Consider the following 19925-nt stretch of genomic DNA (forward strand, 5'->3'; position numbering starts at 1 on the left):
AAATGAATATACAATATGATAACCATTGAAAATATATACATTTGAATAAGGACCAGAAAAGAATAAATGAAAATAGTTGTGTTAAGAATGTGGGCTTTATAGGGTTTTTTTTCCTCAAATATTTGCTTTAACGTGATTACATTGTTTTTACTTTTAAATTAAAAAATAAATAAGAAAAGACCCAGATAATAAGAATAGACAGAATGCTGAATTAGCTGTATATGTGCTCTACTGAACAAAAACCTAATTAGGGACTTCCCTGGTGGTCCAGTGGTTAAGACTTTGCCTTCCAGTGCAGGGGGTGTGGGTTCGATCCCTGGTTGGGGAGGTAAGAGCCCACATGCCTTGGGGCCAAAAAACGAAAACAAAAAACAGAAGCAATATTGTAACAGATTCAATAAAGGCTTTAAAAAAAATGGTCCACATCAAAAAAGAAATCTTAAAAAAAAAAACCCTAATTAAACCACTGAACTTAAGTCATGACATTGACCAATACAAGGCATTTGAGGATACCAAACAAACTTGAGAAATCCATTATTAGAACAGGTTTAATGAATTTATCAGCAATTTTGAAGACTCCGGGTTGACGTCCAGTGAGGATCTGTCATAACTCTTCTCCACGTCATGCTCCACCTTCACGCCCAAGCTTTAAGTTAGCAGCTTTGATCAGTCTAGTTTTAGACACCAGTGATTTTATAGTTCTGACTTGGCCTTATTCTTGATTGTGATGTATTTCTTTCAGAGAAGCCACGTTTATGTATCCAGCTTCAGAATTCTGTGAACACGAAAGAGACTCGAGGGACTTGGCGTTTACCATTGCTTCTTCTGACCTATGTTCTTCAGTTTCTTGAAGACTTCCAGCTGACTCTATCAAACCCGTTCCTGAAAAACTAAGAATGGCCATGTGTGAGCACTTTGTATAGACAGGATCTCTCAGCAGCACTTTGGGGTTACAGAGTTAAGGCATCAATAGAATTTCAACTTTTGCAAGATCTTAGTTCCCCCTTGGCAGTGAAAGCGTGGAGTCCTAACCACTGGACCACCAGGAAAGTCCCTGCTATGCTTTCTCAAGCCAGCAGCTAGAACTAGCTAGGCAGCCATAACTCTCTGGCATGTGGATGATTGTCTTGATTTTACTCACCTGGAGTTTGGTAAGGGCACAATTTTATTCAATACTTCAAATTCAGGGATGTCACTAATTGTTTCCTAAAAGAAAAGAAAGTATGAATATTAAAAAATTTTAACGATAAACCATTGGCAATATGATCCTAGAACTTATGCTTTATATATATTTTTGGTTAAAAATGTAATCCCCTCACCTTACACCTGTTAGACTAGCTATCATCAAAAAGACAAGAGATAACAAATGCTGGAGAAGATGTGGAAAAAAGGGAACTCTTGTGCACTGTTGGTGGGAATGTAAATTCGTGCAGCTACTATGGAGAACAGTATGGAGGTTCCTCAAAAAATTAAGAATAGAGCTACCATATGATCCAGCTATCCCACTTCTGGGTATATATCTAAAGGAAATGAAAACAGTGTTCCAAAGAGATATCTGCACTCCATGTTTATAGCAGCATTATTTACAATAGCCAAGATATGGAAACAACTTAAGTGTCCACTGATAGACGAATAGATAAAGAATATGCATACAATAGAATACTACTCAGCAAAAAACAAATTTTTTTAACAAAATAAGGAAATCCTGCCATTTGTGACAACACGGATGGAACTTGAGGTCATCAGGCTGAGTGAAATAAGTCAGACAAAGAGAAAGACAAATACCGTATGAACTCATATACACTTGGAGTTTAAAGAAAACAAACTTATTGAAATAGAGACCAGATTTGTGGTTGTCAGGGTTGGGGGAATTAGGTGAATGTGGTCAGAGGTATGAAATTCCCTTGTAAGAGAAATAAGTTCTGGGGATGTAATGTACAACATGATGATATACTTAACAGTACTGTATTGTATATATTGAAAGTAGCTAAGAGAGTAGATTTTTAAAAGTTCTTGTCATGAGGAAAAAAAATTGTAACTATATGAGATGATAGATGTTAACTAATCTTATTGTGATCATTTTGTAATACATATATATATCAAATCATTATATTGTACACCTTAAACTTATACGATGTTATATGTCAATTATATCAACAAAATTGGGGGAAAAACTGTAATCCCTAATACCTATAGAATATTTGGTAACTATACATGTCATACTTTCAACAACAAAAAACCAAACAACCCAATTAAAAAATGGGCAGAGGAGCTAAATAAATATTTCTTCCCAAAGAAGACATACAGATAGCCAATAGGCACATGAAAAGATGTTCAACAACACCAATTATAGACATACAGATAGCCAATAGGCACATGAAAAGACGTTCAACACCACCAATTATTGGGGAAATGCAAATCAAAACCACAATGAGATATTACCTCACACCCATCAGAATGGCTGTTATCATAAAGGCAAGAAATAACAAGTGTTGGCAAGGATGTGGAAAAAAGCAAACCCTCGTATACTGTTGGTCGGAATGTAAACTGGTGCAGCCACTATGGAGAACAGTATGGAAATTCCTAAAAAAAGTTAGGAACTACCACATGATCCAGTCCCACTTCTGGGTATTTACCTGAAGAATACAAAAACAGTAATTTGAAGAGCTATATGCACCCCATGGCATTATTTATAATAGCCAAGATATGGAAACAACCTAAGTGCCCATCAAAGGATGAATGGATTAAGTAGATTATACATATATAAAAATGATATCTTGCCATCTGTGACAACAGTGTGGACCTTGAAGGTATTATGCTAAGTGAAATAAGTCAGACAGAGAAAGACAAATACCATATGATTTAACTCACATGTGGAATAATAATAATAAAAAAGAACAAACCAAACCAAACAAAAATAAACACATAGATACAGAGAACAGAGTAGTGGTTACCAGAGGGGAAGGTGGGGGAGGGTGAAATGGGCAAAAGGGGGAGGGGAAGGTGGGGGAGGGTGAACTGGGCAAAAGGGGGATGGATGGATGGATGGAATCTAAACTTTTGGTGGTGAGCATGCTATAGTATATACAGAAGTCAAGGTATAATGTTACACACATGAAACTGATATAATGTTATAAACCAATGTTACCTCAATAAATAAAATTATTTTAAAAATAATAACTAAATGCCATAGTTTTTATGTTAGTGCTTTTCACAAGCCTGCTTTTTATATCCACTTTTCTACATGAATTACCTCATATTAGCTGATATAATCATTCCATTCTATTTGATGAGTTCTTAATACTCTGGTAAACATTTTCTGTCCCTTTAAATCATAAAAAAAAGTAACTGTTTTGAGCTCCATTACTTTAAGAACGAAATATTCTTTCTCAGAAAAATGTAGACCAAAACAGACCAGAGGCCTACTCACAGAGCATATAAAGACCATGTCAGAAAATGTGGGTTTTATTCTGAAGACTGCGGGAAATCCTTGCAGTGTTGAGTCAGCGGCTCAGACTACATGTATTTTCTAAAGACTCCTCCGGCTATAGACTATAAGAACCATAGGACTTCAAAAGACAAAGCCTGGGAAGATGGGACAGGGGAGATGAGATGTGTCTTTCCAAGCAAGGGAAATACATGATTCAGAGGAGGAAACGGCAGAGCTTTTGGGGAAGCAGTGAATAGGCTAGTTTCTTTTGATCAGGTTTGTCAGAAAGGTATTTGGAATATGGAACGTTCTTATGTGGCTTCAGTTCTGGTTTAGACATCAATAACTCCGGAAGCCTTCCCTAGCCACTCCACACAGGTTGAGACACCACTCCCCCTGCTTCCTCAGCATTCTGGGCCTACTGCTCTTGTAGAACTTAGCGCATGGCAGTTGCCAGTTCCATGATTGTCATTCTCACTGGGCACGAGTTCTGGGAAGACAGAGAGTATCTCTTGTTCACCATCATATTTAAACCATATGGGAAACAGCATGAGACCTGGCACACTGTATATGGTCCATTAATAAGTGTTGAATGAATAAACTTCGTCTTATAGACAAAGGCAGTCTCTGAAACTCTTTGACGTGAAGTACTATGAAATCAAGCAGTGTTTCACGATGATGGGTCTAGTGGCATGGGCAGGGCAGATTAGAAGAGGAGGAGAGATTGAAAGGAGATGAGTTAAGGAGTTGTTGCAGTGAGCCAGGTGCTAAGTATTTGGGATGCAATGGGTAACAAGATGGGCAGAGTTCCTGCTCTCTCGTAGTGTATAAGCCAACTGAGAAGAAGGATGGAATTACAATACAGGCAGCAACATGGTCTATTACAAAGGCTATGTCCCTGGTTACTCCAATGCCCCTGCAAGGGAAACAGTTGACTTGGAGTATTATGAGACAGTGGCTAAGAGCAGGGACCAGAGAGTGCTGTTTTCAGTCCTTGTTTTTCTATTTATTAGCTGTGTGACCTTGGGCAACGATGTCACTTCACCTCTCCAGGTCTCAGATTCTTCAACTGTGAAAATGGGAATGACAGGCTTTTCACATAAGATTATTTTGTGGATTACAGGAGATAATATACATAAAATGCTTAGAACAGTCCCAGGCACATAGTAAGCACCCAACGAATGTCAAGCTGTCACCACTGTAGCCCCAAGAAAGGAAGCGACCTAGGATATGTCTGATCTCAGGGATCTATATACTGATCTATTTGCATATGTGGTAATCACTGAGAATCAACAGATCTTGGAAACGTAAGCAGTAGCTATGTGGCCTTTGACATATCATTCAACTTCTCTGGGTTTTATCCCCCTCCTGTGTAAAATGAGAGGATTGGATTGGAGGATCCTTAAGATTCTAAGTTTATAAACAGTTTTGGAGTTTATTCCAATAGGTGTCAAGATGTTACAACTTGGTACCTTTGTCACACGTGGGATATTGAGCTTGATATACTGTAGTTCTGACCCATGTGACATTTCTTATCTTGATTTGATGACAATATTGTGGATCTCAAAACTATTCGTCCTAAAAAATACTCCTTTAAGGCCTGTAACTCAGCACCGACAATACTATAGTATTTATTCATGTATGTGTCTGTCCTTTCCTACTAGACTGAAGGTCTCTGAAAACAGGAACTATCTTCCATATTCCTAGGACTTATCACCGTTCTTGGAATTAATAAATTTTTGTTGAGGGCTTCCCCAGTGGCGCAGTGGTTAAGAATCTGCCTGCCAATGCAGGGGACACGGGTTCGAGCAATGGTCCAGGAAGATCTCACATGCCGCAGAACAACAAAGCCCATGGGCCACAACTACTGAGCCTGTGCTCTAGAGCCCGCGAACTACAACTACTGAGCCTGTGTGCCATAACTACTGAAGCCTGCGCACCTAGAGCCCGTGCTCCGCAACAAGAGAAGGCACCACAATGAGAAGCCCGCTCGCTGCAACTAGAGAAAGCCCACGCGCAGCAACGAAGACCCAAAACACCAAAAATAAATGAATAAAAATAATAAAGTTCCCTTTAATAAATAAATAAATGTTTGTTGAATGAATGATTAAGTAAAAGAGTGAATGACTAGACAATTAAGAACAGTTGTAGCTCAAGCAAAGCCATAAACTGTTGGAACTTAGGTCACATCAATAAAAAAGTTCTACTTTTTTATTTTTTTAACATTTTTATTGGAGTATAATTGCTTTACAATGGTGTGTTAGTTTCTGCTGTATAACAAAGTGAATCAGCTATACATACACATATATCCCCATATCTCCTCCCTCTTGCGTCTCCCTCCCACCCTCCCTATCCCACCCCTCTAGGTGATGACAAAGCACGGAGCTGATCTCCCTGTGCTATGCAGCTGCTTCCCACTAGCTATCTATTTTACATTTGGTAGTGTATATATGTCCATGCCAGTCTCTCATTTTGTCCCACTTACCCTTCCCCCTCCCCACGTCCTCAAGTCCATTCTCTACGTCTGCGTCTTTATTCCTGTCCTGACCCTAGGTTCTTCAGAACCTTTTTTTTTTTTAGATTTCATCATATATGTTAGCATATGGTATTTGTTTTTCTCTTTCTGACTTACTTCACTCTGTATGACAGACGCTAAGTCCATCCACCTCACTATAACTCAATTTCGTTTCTTTTTATGGTTGATTAATATTCCATTGCATATATGTGCCACATCTTTATCCATTCATCTGTTGATAGACACTTAGGTTGCTTCCATGTCCTAGCTATTGTAAATAGAGCTGCAATGAACATTTTGGTACATGACTCTTTTTGAATTATGGTTTTCTCAGGGTATATGCCCAGTAGTGGGATTGCTGGGTCATATGGTAGTTCTATTTTTAGTGTTTTAAGGAACCTCCATACTGTTCTCCATAGTGGCTATATCAATTTACATTCCCACCAACAGTGCAAGAGGGTTCCCTTTTCTCCACACCCTCTCCAGCATTTATTGTTCGTAGACTTTTTATGATGGCCATTCTGACTGGTGTGAGGTGATACCTCATTGTAGTTTTGATTTTCATTTCTCTAATGATTAATGATGTTGAGCATCCTTTCATGTGTTTGTTGGCAATCTATGTATCTTCTTTGGAGAAATGTCTACTTATGTCTTCTGCCCATTTTTGGATTGGGTTGTTTGTTTTTTTGATGTTGAGCTGCATGAGCTGCTTGGAAATTTTGTAGATTAGTCCTTTGTCAGTTGCTTCATTTGCAAATATTTTCTCCCATTCTGAAGGTTGTCTTTCTGTCTTGTTTATGGTTTCCTTTGCTGTGCAAAAGCTTTTAAGTTTCATTAGGTTCCATTTTTTTATTTTTATTTCCATTTCTCTAGGAGGTGGGTCAAAAAGGATCTTGCTATGATTTATGTCATAGAGTGTTCTGCCTATGTTTTCCTCTAAGAGTTTTATAGTGTCTGGCCTTACATTTAGGTCTTTAATCCATGTTGCGTTTATTTATTTATTTATTTATTCATTTATTTATTTTGCCGTACGCAGGCCTCTCACTGTTGTGGCCTCTCCCGTTGCGGAGCACAGGCTCTGGACGTGCAGGCTCAACAGCCATGGCTCACGGGCCCAGCCGCTCTGCAGCATGTGGGATCTTCCCGGACCGGGGCACAAACCCGTGTCCCCTGCATCGGCAGGCAGACTCTCAACCACTGCGCCACCAGGGAAGCCCGAGTTTATTTTTGTGTATGGTGTTAGGGAGTGTTCTAATTTCATTCTTTTACATAAAGCCGTCCAGTTTTCCCAGCACCACTTATTGAAGAGGCTGTCTTTTCTCCATTGTATATTCTTGCCTCCTTTATCAAAAATAAGGTGACCACGTGTTTGTGGGTTTATCTCTGGGCTTTCTATCCTGTTCCATTGATCTATATTTCTGTTTTTGTGGCAGTTCTACTTTTGATAAAATCTGCAAAACAACTCAAAAACTTGGAAACTATCACCTTTCTGAGACCAAACATGATGCAGGTCTTAACGCTCATAGCAATAGTACCCAATGAGCAGGATCTACTGTGAAATATCCTAGGAAGAAACGCCTAGCAGGTGATACAAGCCAGGGAAGAAAGCAAGCAGCCTCCATCCTGGAGTCAAAATGCAACTCTGCTTACTGAAGTCCCTCTGGCTGACTGCTCACCAGCCAGACTCTGGACCTCATGGCAACAGAGACTTATTTGCTGCAGCTCTCTGGACTTGGCTACTTGTCAGCATGGTTTTTTGTAACATAATTGCTTTTCTCTGACTCAGATGTTCTCCTTAGGCTTGACTCCTTGCCAGACCAGACTAGCTTCACTTTACCTTTCTGAGCCTCAGATGGGCTCATCTCTCAGATGGGGCAAGAATAATACATGCTAAACAGGATAGCTGAGAAGGAGGCATCTGTGTGAGGACATTTAACATCCGTTCATTCTCAAATATTTATGGAGTATCTGTCCGTAGATACAATGGCATATGAGATGCAACCCTTGCCCTCCAGGATGTCGCTGCTGAGATGATGAGATAGAGACGTGAAGAGGTGATGACAATACAGTGTGTTAAGGAAGAAGCTAGGAGGCACACACAGTTTGCTTTGGGATCACACAGGAGGAGCACGTTGAACAAAAGCTGACCCAATGAAGAGCAAAGTTGGTCAAGAGCAGTCTCCAGGCCTGCTGCCCCCGTGTGCAGCCAGCGAGCCTCTTTGCTGCAGTCCACCATGAGGCCAAGTGCAGGCTACAGCGACACGCAGAAGATGAAGGAAGGTGAGAAGAGCAACCTTACCTCCCCTCTGCGGATCTGGATGCTCCTTATGATTCGCTCTAAGAGACCAACCTGCTGCGTGAGCCGGAGACTGTTTTCTTGTAGCTGCTTATTTTCTTTATCCAGGAAAAGTACTCTAAGGATGGCATAAATCAGAGGCATAACTAAACATGTCTGTATCCTTCCTAAAAACTCTCTCCAGTTTCCCACTAGCTCTGCGTCTCAGCCCACTGCCAGATTTTAGAACCAACTTTGCCAGAATAATTCCCACCATATTCCAAGACCAAGTGAAAAATGAATAAGCCTCTGGCTTGTACACCGTCATTAAATACATACTGAGAACAGAGACACACTACATGCAAGAATATGAAAGGCACAATTCCAGCCCTTGAGAAACTTAAGGAAGGATACGATCCCACTTAGGGGAGGGACTCTGCATTCCTTCAAACACTGTTCATCTGGTCGCATCTGGTTCATACACAGCCATACATTGTGTATGAACACTGTTCATACACAGCCTACATCTGGTTCTGATCTCAGTCATCCCATGCTTTTGTTTCAGTAGTAGTAGTAGGAGTAGAAGTAAAAATAGTAGCAGCAGCAGCAGCAACCACTTACCAAGTACTTCCTATCCACACAGTAAGCACTGAAAACTTTTCATCTATTAGCTCCTTTAATCCTCACAACAACCCCATAAAAGAGATACTGTTATGAAGCCTATTTTGCAGATGAGGAAGCTGAGGCTCAGAGTGGGGAAAGTAACTCGTGTAAGAAGATAAAACCAGAAAGTCATTGAGCTGGGATGCCAGCCTGCTTCTCTCTTGGTCCACACCTTGATTCCACAGGTGCCAAATGATAAACGTGAGTGTCAACACACACAAAGGGAAGGGCCCGAATGAGCAGAGCTGGGTCCTCAGGAGGCAATGTTGCCATGAAAGAGCCTATCTGAATGCCCAGCCCGCCTTCTCCATGATATTTTTCTCTTTAATTTCACAACTCTGCCACTTGTATGAACTGCTAAAAACAGCAGAATGGCAGAGAAACGGTTATCAGATAGGCCGCAAACTCAGAGGACTACCTCTGGAAAGATCTCTTTGTGGAGGGAGAAACCTCCTCTTTGTGGAGCTCACAGGTGACTCAGGCAGGCACCCACCTGCTCTGGACCGAAGATATTATCCATTTATTGCCGTGGATCAATTCCTCTTGCTCTGTGAGCTGCTCCAGAAGTTTCCTCTTTTCTAGGAGCAGGATATCATTTTGGGTGGTGATCTGGCCCTGGAATGCCTTCTCCTGGGGATAATAAAGCCCCCTAATTACCCCGGAAGGAAAAAGAATCACACATTTAAGAGCATCAGCCTGTTTCTAAACTCTGACAGCAAATTGCCTTGTGAACTTCTTCTGTCCCGTCTTCTAGTCTGTCTTTATCTGTTTGCTGAATTGTCAGCTAGATGGTTCTTCTATTTATCTTGGTTATTTTATGTCGTGTATTTTGTTTGGACATTTACTCATTCTTTTGGGTTAACATTTAAAAATATCTGAACGCTCAACTCCCAGTAAGGTCCCAATGCTCTCATCTGTATTCTAATTCCATAGGTTATCGAGTCACTAACAAATACAACTGAATTCTCTGAATCTCCATATTGAGAAAGATTTCCATGTAACACATTTCCATCTGCTTTGTAGTTATAGTCTTTTTAAGGCAAAGGGAGGAAGACGGGAATCTAGCCACCTCACCTGACAACCAATGTCAGGGTCTCAGTTGGCTTGGCAAGTTCAGCATGTAAACCAGGTACCGAGAATATTCTTGCAGTGATGATGCTGAAATGATTTCTAACTTGACAGCATGTTTCATTATCTACCAACGTTTTCCCTGGAAGCAATAGCTAGCGAAGTTATAGCTAAAATGATAAAGGATTATATTTTGTGAAAAAACACTAACATTCTTATGTTGAGGCAGCAGATATTAGTAAATATCACTGTTGGTGAGGAGTTTAGAAGCTCACAAGTGTAGAACTGCCCTTCTCACTTCACCAAGAGCCTGTCAGTGGTGACAGGCAAGTGTCTTCACCTATTTGTGTTTGTTTCCACCTGCCACGTGTGGGAGCGAGTGGGGACGGGAGGAGAATCACCACCTCTGGTAGATGGGTGAATCACAGGGTTAAGAGCGGCAACTTTCTTTCTTTTAATAAGGAACTAATATAGATCACTCAGAAAAGACTGTCCATATATGTGGTATCTAAAAAAACCCAAGCAACAAAGAAAACCAGACTCATAGATACAGAGAACAGATTGGTGGCTGCCAGAGGTGGAGAGGGGTGGGCGAAATGGCTGAAAGCAGTCAAAAGGTACAAACTTCCGGTTATTAATAAGCCATAAAGATATAATGTACAGCATGATGACTATAGTTAGTAATACTGTATTGCATATGAGAAAGTGGCGAAGACAGTAGATCTTAAAAGTTCTCATCACAAGAAAAAAATTTGTAACTATGTGTGGTGATGGATGTTAACTAGACTTATTGTGGTGAACATTTAGCAATATATATAAATATCAAATCATTATGTTATATACCTGAAACTAATAAAATATTATGTCAATTATAATTCAAAATGAAAGAAAGGCTGTCCATCTATTATTAAGGAATTGTAAGGAAGGAGATTACAGTATGTTTTGAAACAAACTCTTCCAGATCTTAAAGTCCTTCATCCAGGACCCTTCAATGTCTAACAATAGTCTTGCCTGCTATTATTTAAATATATTTATGAGAAGGATTGAGAATATAAGCAGCTACCTCACAAATAATGCTCTCTGCAGTTATAACTGGATTAGAAAGGAAATTGAGTGGGGCAGGCTACTGACACCCTGTCCGTTGGAAATACTGTATGTTTTGGAACCAAAAAATCGGGACATCTGCTCTAATAATAGGATAAAGTATTTGGGGAAATCTGGTTTGGGTGGTCACACAGTCAGAGGACTCAGCTGGCTCACTGTATAAAGAGAAGGCTGAAGGAATGAAGCCTCCCCAAAGTGGCATTATTTTCTGGAGGTTAGGTGCTTAGAAAGTGAGCCCAGCTTTTGTATGCTCGGGGCTCTGGTTCACGGGCCCTAAAATAAGTAAAATCAGGAGCTCCAGGTTTGTACCACTGTGGTACATCTACTGATTAACACGCTTCTAAGAGATTTTACACTAAGAAGAAAATAACATTTATGAAAATTTATATGTGCCAGGTCCCACGTTAGGCATTTTGTATTTTAATTATTTCCCCATTTTACAGAGGCAGAAAATGATGCACAGGGACTCGGGCAAGGTCACAGAACTATCAAGCGGCAGGGCTAGACTTTGCATCCAAGTCTGTCCAAGGCCAACACCAACCACTCTTTCCTCGCCTCTGCTTACTTGCAGTCTCCAGTTAATTTCATGGAGGCCTGTGGTTTTTTGGGCAGATGTGTTCGTTTCCTAGGACAGCTGTAACAAATTACTACAAACTGGGCAGCTTAAAGCAGCAAGAATTTATTTTCTCACAGTTCTGGAGGCCAGTAAGGTGTGGACAGGGTTAGTTCTGGGGGTGCTGAGGGAGAATCTGTTCCATGTCTCTCTCCTAGCTGCTAGTTGCTAGCAATCCTTGGTGTTTCTTGGCTTGTGGCTTCATCACTCCGATCTCTGCCTCTATCATCATATGGCCTTCTTCACCTGTGTCTGTCTTTGTGTGTGTCTTTTCCTCTTCTTATAACGATACTAGTCATATTGGATTTAGGGTTCACGCTAATCCAGTATGACCTTGTTTTAACTGTTTATGCCTGAAAACACCTTACATCCAAGTGAGGTCACATTCTGAGGTTCTGGGTAGACATGGATTTTGGGGGTACACTGGAACACAGTACAGTCAGGAAACATGCCTGCTGAAAGCAGGAGGCTGGTTTTGCCATGTAAGCCTGGAAGTGGAAGGCAGGCATCACAAGGAAGAATGGGTAATACAGAATAGGTTGATGATATTTCTGGGGGGCCCATGAACCAGGGTTGCTACTTTCTTCTGTTATACTTTCTATATTGTCTTCCTAGTTGTGGATCTGAGTCTTTAAAAGTTGGATGAATTAGTGCCAAAATAGGAGGGTACTGCAAAATCTAACATATTTTCCTTTTTCCCTACAGTTTGGAGTATCAAGAGGATTTTTTAAAACTAAAAACACAACAATGGTGACCCATCTGTTATAATCCTCAAATGTCTTCTGTGTGTAATCTAAGGATTCTTACCCTGGAGGCCTATAATAGCCCATGGAATAACTGAATTTACAACTGTTTTGGTATCCTTGGCACATAGTGGTGGTATGATGAAAATTTGTTGGGTGAAGAAATGAGTAATTTAAGACTGAGGACAATGTTTTCAAAATTCTGAAAGGGGCTGGGGATCTCCAGAAGGGAAACATTCCTGGCCAAATCAGTTGCTCTCCATTTTGAATGGATGTAGTTTAATGCTCTCAAGGCCATTTGTCATTTGATCCCATTCATCTGTCCCATTTCCTTCTTACCCACACACTAGAAAGTCACACAGGGGCGACAAGACAAACGAAGAAACCAGGGATATTTAGAAAACAGCCTGAAGGCTCTAGTCAAGGACTCATGAAAGAATAGGGGTCACCTGTTTTCACTGCCATTTAAAACTGACAGAAATGTGAGGCAAAATGAAGGCTGCATAAAGTAGGAATGAGTTACGGAGGGTGGTCTGGAAGTCTCTGCTGCAGGGTGATTAGGAAGATACTTTCATTTGAAGGCAAGACACTAGTCCTAAGCAGCAGTGCAGAATATTTTCAGTGTCTAATTTGATCTAGCATCGCTATGAGTCTTACACACCTTGGGGCAGGGCTTAAACAATTACTCAAATTGAAAAAGGGTGCAAAGAAAAGAAATGGAAACCTGGGCTATGAAGAGGCCACAAATACATTAAAAAACGAGTGGGCTTCCTCCAGATGACCGATACCAGCATCACCAGTGAGCTCTCCACCTTTTCCCCTCACCTTTTCCATTTGTTGCTGCAGGGCTCCAATCTCATTTTCAAGTTGTTTGATTCTCTCATCTCGGAGTTCTACTTCATGAACTAAACGATCCTTGACTCTGCGAAGCTTGGCTTTGTGGTGGTGATGTTTCTCATTATAGTTTCTACAAAAGCAAATTTAAATACAGGTGCACCTGAACACAGTGCAAACTACTTTGCCTCCCCAGTATGCACCTTTCTTGGGTTTCCTCTTCTTGCTTTGTCAGGGCCTCTGGCACCACGGATGGAGACTTGTCCTGCCTCACATCTGCAGGTGGGGAGAATGGACCAAGTACAACGTTCTAAATAACACAAGATTCCGTCATCTCCAACTCAGGAAACTCCTCGACTTCTGATCCCTGACATCTATCAATTCGGAATCCTGCTCCACTGATTCAGTCATTGATTTAAAATTTTCTAGTTCTTGGCTACACCCTCGGACAGTGATATAACCCACTACTTCTATCTTGTCTATTTTCCAGATAAGTGGGTTTGCTCTCAGTCCTTGCCCTTGAGTCTAGACTTTTAAATGCCAATTCTATATGTCTCTGCTCAAGACTCTTACTGAGTCTGACATAAATTTGACTTACCACTAGTAAACACATGAAAAGATGTTCAACATCATTAGCTATAAAGAAAATGCAAATCAAAATTACAATGAGATGCCACTTCACACCTAGTAGAATGGCTAAAATAAAAAAGAAAGATAATAACAAGTGTTGAGAAGGATGTGGAGAAACTGGAACACTCATACACTGCTGGTAGGAATGGCAAAGGGAAAAAGCCTGGCAGTTTCTCAAATGGTTAAAAGTAGAGCCATATGATCTAGCAATTCCATTCCTAGGTATATACCCAAGAGGAATGAAAACATATGTCCACACAAAAACTTGTACATGAATGTCCATAGTAGCACTATTCACAACAGCCAAAAGGTTAAAACAACCCAAGTTTCCATCAACTGATGAAGCAATAAACAAAATATGGAGTGTCTGTACAATGGAACATTATTCCGCTACAGAAAGGAATGAAGTACTGATACATGCTACAACATGAATGAACTTTGAAAGCACTATGCTAAGTGAATGAAGCCAGTCACAAAGGGCCACATATTTTACAATTCCATTCAGATGAAATGTCCAGAAGAGACAAATATAGAGTGAAAGAAAGTACGTTAGTGATTGCCTGGGGCTGGGGAGTATAGCTAAAGAGTTTCTTTTTGGGGTAATGAAATCGATTGTGGTAATGGATGTACAACTAAAAGCCTCTGATTTGTACATTTTCCATGGGTGAATTGTATGGTATGTGAATTATATCTCAATAAACCTGCTATTAAAAAAAAAAGACAACAAAAATCTGAGTTACCATTTCAAGCTACTACAACAGCTAATCCTGAGTAAATAAGAAAATAGATTAAAGCCTGCATACCACCACTAGGCAAACTGCTCTGAAGATGACTGTGCTTTCCAAATGAGAATATTGTTACTCAGAAAGTGCTTCTTCAAACGAAAAATTAAGAACTTTCACTTTGAACCTAAGGCAGGAAATAGATGGGCTCCAGGGTAGCCATTTACAACTGGCCTCCTGTTCACATTTCTTGGGGGGAGAAAAAGTTGGGCTTCCGGCCGGACGCTTACAAGTAACTAGCCTTCTGTTTGCATTTCCTGAGACAGGAGATAGGTGGGCTCCAGGTTAGGCATTTACAGCCAGCCTCCTGTTTGCTCTCTGAAATGGAAGTAACAGCAGAGACAGGGTAAACAGCCAGGCTTTGTCTCCTGTGGATGCCTTAAGATAACAGTCACGGCAGGGACAGAGAGGGGCTAAACCCCGTTTGAGGAAAAGAACAAGAGGTCATACATTTCCCATCCTTGGGGCAAGGGAGACACTACATGTGTGCAGAAAGCCTCCTTGGGGATCAAAAAGGAGGGGGCACCATCCGATAATATGTGATGCTAAGGCGGCCCATATGCCTCTGGGCTGGAATCCATCTTGGAAAAAAGTTGCGCACGCATGTTGGGGAGGGTGCTAGGGCAGGTCAGGTGTGGAAAAAGAAACCAGGTAATTGGCCAAAGGTAAACAAAGACCCGGAAGAACTGCCCTATGTAAATGATTTAACCGCTTCTTTACTGCACTCCTCCTCATTAGGTGGGATGCCGACACCCTTTCTCTCCGGGTGTGCATCTCTGCCTTGCTTCTATCTTAACTAAACAAACTGTTTCTCTGTGTGCTCTCCCAACTTGTTGTTGTGGTATGTCTCTAATAATAAACTTCGTACCCATTTTTACAGTTTTTGCCTCCGTGAGAAATGCATTTTTCACTGGGGGCAAGAGCCAGGGGGTCTGGTGGCTTGGATTCCTGGTTTTCATACAGGCTACCCAGGTTCAATTCCTGGGCAGGGAATTAAGATCTAGCTTCGCGCCACCGCTCACTGCTGCCTCTCCGAGATCAAACCTATGAGGTCTAATAACACAAAATCCCTCTGAACCAGGATTTCTGTACTACTGATGTTTTGGGCCAGAGAATTCTTTATTGTAGAGAGCTGACCTGTACTTTGAAGAATGCTTAGTGGCATCCTTGGCCTCCACTCACAAGATGCTAGTAGCACCTTCTACAGTGTGACAACCTGAAAAGTCTCCAGACATTGCCAAGTGTCTCCTTGCCCTGGAAGGCAAACTATCCCCTACTGAAAACCATTGCTCTAGCTAATGTCCCTAAACGAGGTTTGCTCTAAGCCAATAGCAATGGTTCTCAAACTGTGTTCTGACCAGCAACACCATCATCACCTGGCAACCTGTTAGAGATGCAAAGTCTCAGGCTCTATCCCAGAATTACAGAATAAGAAAGTCTGGAGGAGGATCTGTGTTTTACTAGGTCCTCCAGGGGGTTCTGATGCAGGCTAAAGTTTGGGAGAAACCCTTGGGGGACCTCCTCACTACTTCTGTTTCATTGTAAACAGACTACTTGTGGCAGGCTGTAAGGGCAGAATGGCCTTTCTTCATTCCTGCTAACAGAACTCAAGTTCATTTAGGTGTCCATAAGGATCCCTTGATCTCAAGGAAGGTGGGTGTGCCCCACGTGTGTGCAGGGTGGGTTGGGGTGGGGATTGAGTGTGTGAGACAGGTAAGTCCTGCTGGAAAAGCAGGAATTTGAACAAAGGTCTCTCTCTGCTCTGGCTGCCCTCCTGCCGAGGAGGCTGTTACCTGCAGCTACAGTCACTGCCTTGTAACCATGAGGTGTGAAGCCTAAGGACAAAGCCATCAGCCCGCCAAGCATGGCAGAGGAGGAGGAGGGAAAGAGCCTGTCCTTAAGGATGCTACTGAGTAGCTGAATCAATCTCCATAATCATCTTCCTCCAGATTTCTTGTTATATAAGAAAAAAAAAGTTTGTTTAAATATATTAGTCAGGTTTTTTTGTTATCTGTGGTCAATTACATCCTGATATCTTAAAAACAGAAAAACTAAACAAACAAAACAGTATTCTAATGCTCTCTCTAGCCTCTGATTTCCCTGAATGCCTAGAGATTTGAATAATGCCTTTTTAACTGAAAGGAAAAGTGTTTAAGGAATGAAGCATCTGCTCTCTGTCAGTGTAGGCACGGGAGGGCACAGTCATTCAGGCATATGATGCTGGGCAGTTTGCCTATGTCAACTGTCTGGGGCTCTGACACTCAAACTGGAGGAAGTCCTAACTAAGTGAAGGGAACTAACGTGTGCTCCAGGTTTATCACAAGACACCTCGCGTGCTTTTAAAGCAAACTTGTGAAGGTGATGTCCTCACTCTGTGGCCCAGGAGATGGATGCTGTGCAGTAAACTCAGTGGGTCTGGGTTTCCAGTCTTTGACTGGTTCCTAGGAGACAACCCCTAAGCCCTTGGAATATCCTGCCTGATAATAATGTCTCTGTATACCGGTGGCTTTGGGCCACACCAGATATTTTATGCTAACAAAATGATTCATGGTGAATGCATTTTTGTTCACCTTGGGCCTGGGCCATGCTGGATCAGTCTGACTATTCAGAGTTTGGAGAACTGGAGACTAAGTAGTTAAGGTCAATCTCAGGAGCTCTCTGTCCTCCTGACTAATCCCCGATTAAATCCCTGGATGTCAAGGCTCAGGTGAGTTTCTCTGGCTGGGAATGCTTCATATATATTGCCACACAACGTCGCTGGGAGAATTAAGCACTGCCCATACTACTCCACTGGGAGAGGACGATGGGAAGCTTGCTTGCATCTTATCTCTCTCTGCATGCTTTTTTAATCTGTATCCTTTCACTGTAATGAACCATAACCATGAGTGTAAAACCTTTCCTAAGATCTGTAAGTCCTAATGAACCTCCAGACCTGTGGGTGGTCTTGAAGACTCCTGACACAGAGGGAAGTTACTTTTACAGAGAAGAATCTGATTCCAGAGCCTGTGATCTCCCACTATGCCCCAGTGCTATAATACCAGCAAAGCCAGGCAAACCGGATATTGTCAATTTCTCTTGATGAGATATTTTGTTTTACATAAAAACTAGGAACCAGATGGGAGGGGAAGAGCAAAGCAGACTTAGTTAGATACTAATTCTAGTCAAACTATGATGGAATAGCTACTCCAAGAGAGTCTTATGTTCTTGTAAGTTATATCTTACCTCTAAATGTGTTTTTGCAAGACTCTTCCATTTTCCAAAGTAGTGCCCCTCTCTCTCCTACTTGCTGATTGCAAATAAAAGAATCATTTTGTATGGACTTCCCTGGTGGCGCAGTGGTTGAGAGTCTGCCTGTCAATGCAGTGGACATGGGTTTGATCCCTGGTCCAGGAAGATCCCACATGCCACGGAGCAACTAAGCCCGTGTGCCACAACTACTGAGCCTGCGCTCTAGAGCCCACAAGCCACAACTACTGAAGCCTGCGTGCCTAGAGCCTGTGCTCTGCAACAAGAGAAGCCAACACAATGAGAAGCCCGCGCACCGCAACAAAGAGTAGCTCCCGCTTGCCGCAACTAGAGAAAAAGCCCACGCGCAGCAACCAAGACCCAATGCAGCCAAAAAAGTAAAATTAAAATTAAAAAAAAAGAATCGTTTTGTATATTGTTCCCTTAGAAGATTAATTTAGCTGTTAGCCAGATGCCAAGCGGAGAAGTTTGAATTCTGGTAGGCCAGAGACATGCATACCGGGCCTTGTCACCAGATTGTCAGTGCGTGTGGCAGTGACTGACTGTGGGGATTGTCCCCAATCCACTTTCTCCTTCTTCTGTCATTATAGAGCCCCAGATTTAGCTTGGCACTTGGTCGCTCAAATAGGAACTGCATTTTCTGGCTTTCCTTGCAGTTAGATGAGGCTATGGGAATAAGTTCTGGCCAACAGCCGGAGTGGAAGTAGTGTGCCTTCCAGGAGAATGGAATGCTCTTGCTGTCCCCTCTTTCTCCCTTCTTGTTGGAAGAAATGTGGATATGGTAGTGAACCACCTGAACTATGTGGCTAAGTGCTAAAGATGTTAGAGCAATAACAAGGAAGGAGTCTAGACTTCGGACGCATGGAGCTACCACATCCATCCTGCACTTTTAGGTAAGAGAGAAAACCCTCCCTTTTTAAAGACATTCTTATTCAGTGTCTCTGCTGCAGCAACTCAACCTACATCCTAATTAATGGAGTTGCTCTAGATACCTGGGTTCATAAAACTGCCTGAGACCTGTTCAGTTCTGTGGCCCTTGCAGCACCCACTACATAATATGAGGTACCTATTCTTGAAGATTGTGACTTAGGTTCTTTACAGGGAGATACTTCTATCTCATAAATGTTCTCATTTTCCCTTATACTAGGAAGAGCTTGGCAAAAGATATCACCGGGTTTCAGCATCCTCTGGTCCATAGCCTCAGAGGTTTAACACTATCTAACAGTACACCTGTTGTTCTCTAAGTTTCCCAGCTGTTCACAGTTCCTCTGATTTTTTTTTTTTTTTTTTTGCAGTACGCGGGCCTCTCACTGTTGTGGCCTCTCCCGTTGCGGAGCACAGGCTCCGGACGCGCAGGCTCAGCGGCCATGGCTCACGGGGCCTGCTGCTCCGCGGCATGTGGGATCTTCCCGGACCAGGGCACGAACCCGTGTCCCCCGCCTCAGCAGGCGGATTCTCAACCACTGCGCCACCAGGGGAGCCCAGTTCCTCTGATTTTTGACATCATTTGAAACACAACATGTATTTCTGGAATTGCTTTTACCCTTTCTGCCTTGGGATATTAAAACCCACGTCTGCAGCTTCCGTGCCAGACAGCTTCTGTCTCTCTTATCCTGCCATTTGGACTATAAAAATATTAATTTATTTTTTAAAGATTATGGACAATTTGGGGAAAAAACCCAACTCCCATATGATCAGTATTATAATATTCTTGTATTTCCTTCCAGTCTTTTTATAAGCATCTTTTTTTAAAACACTGTCTACATTAAAATTATCTTATTCTCTTTTCATTTATTGTATCACAGCATTTTTCCATGTTGTTATCTAGTCTTCATGGCCACCATCTTTTACAGCTGTATTATGTTCCATCAAGTGAATTATTATACTTGACCTAACTGGCTCCTATTGCTTGATATTCAGGCTTCTTTCAGTAGTGCTACATGGTGTGAAGAGTACGTGGATGCAGTAGAGCTGGGGAGAGCTTAGAGCCTTCCTTTCCACAGCAGGCTGGTTATTTGACAC

General features: G+C 41.8%; 1 protein-coding gene across 1 annotated transcript in view; it reads right to left on the reverse strand.

Annotated features, from left to right (window-relative positions):
• Positions 1 to 1137: 1137 nt before the first annotated feature.
• CCDC30 (coiled-coil domain containing 30) overlaps positions 1138 to 19925 on the reverse strand; it is a gene marked incomplete at its 3' end in the record, with an annotated part of 86719 nt that continues 67931 nt past the window's right edge. The window contains exons 10-13 of the mRNA XM_082678989.1: positions 13237 to 13378; positions 9377 to 9513; positions 8245 to 8359; positions 1138 to 1206 (exon numbers count right to left, since the gene is read on the reverse strand). Coding sequence (XP_082535115.1) covers positions 1138 to 1206; positions 8245 to 8359; positions 9377 to 9513; positions 13237 to 13378 — 463 coding nt within the window. The remainder of the gene's footprint in view (positions 1207 to 8244; positions 8360 to 9376; positions 9514 to 13236; positions 13379 to 19925) is intronic.

The sequence above is a fragment of the Grampus griseus genome, assembly GCF_964374135.1.
Source record: "Grampus griseus genome assembly, chromosome: 1".
Lineage (NCBI taxonomy): Eukaryota > Metazoa > Chordata > Mammalia > Artiodactyla > Delphinidae > Grampus > Grampus griseus.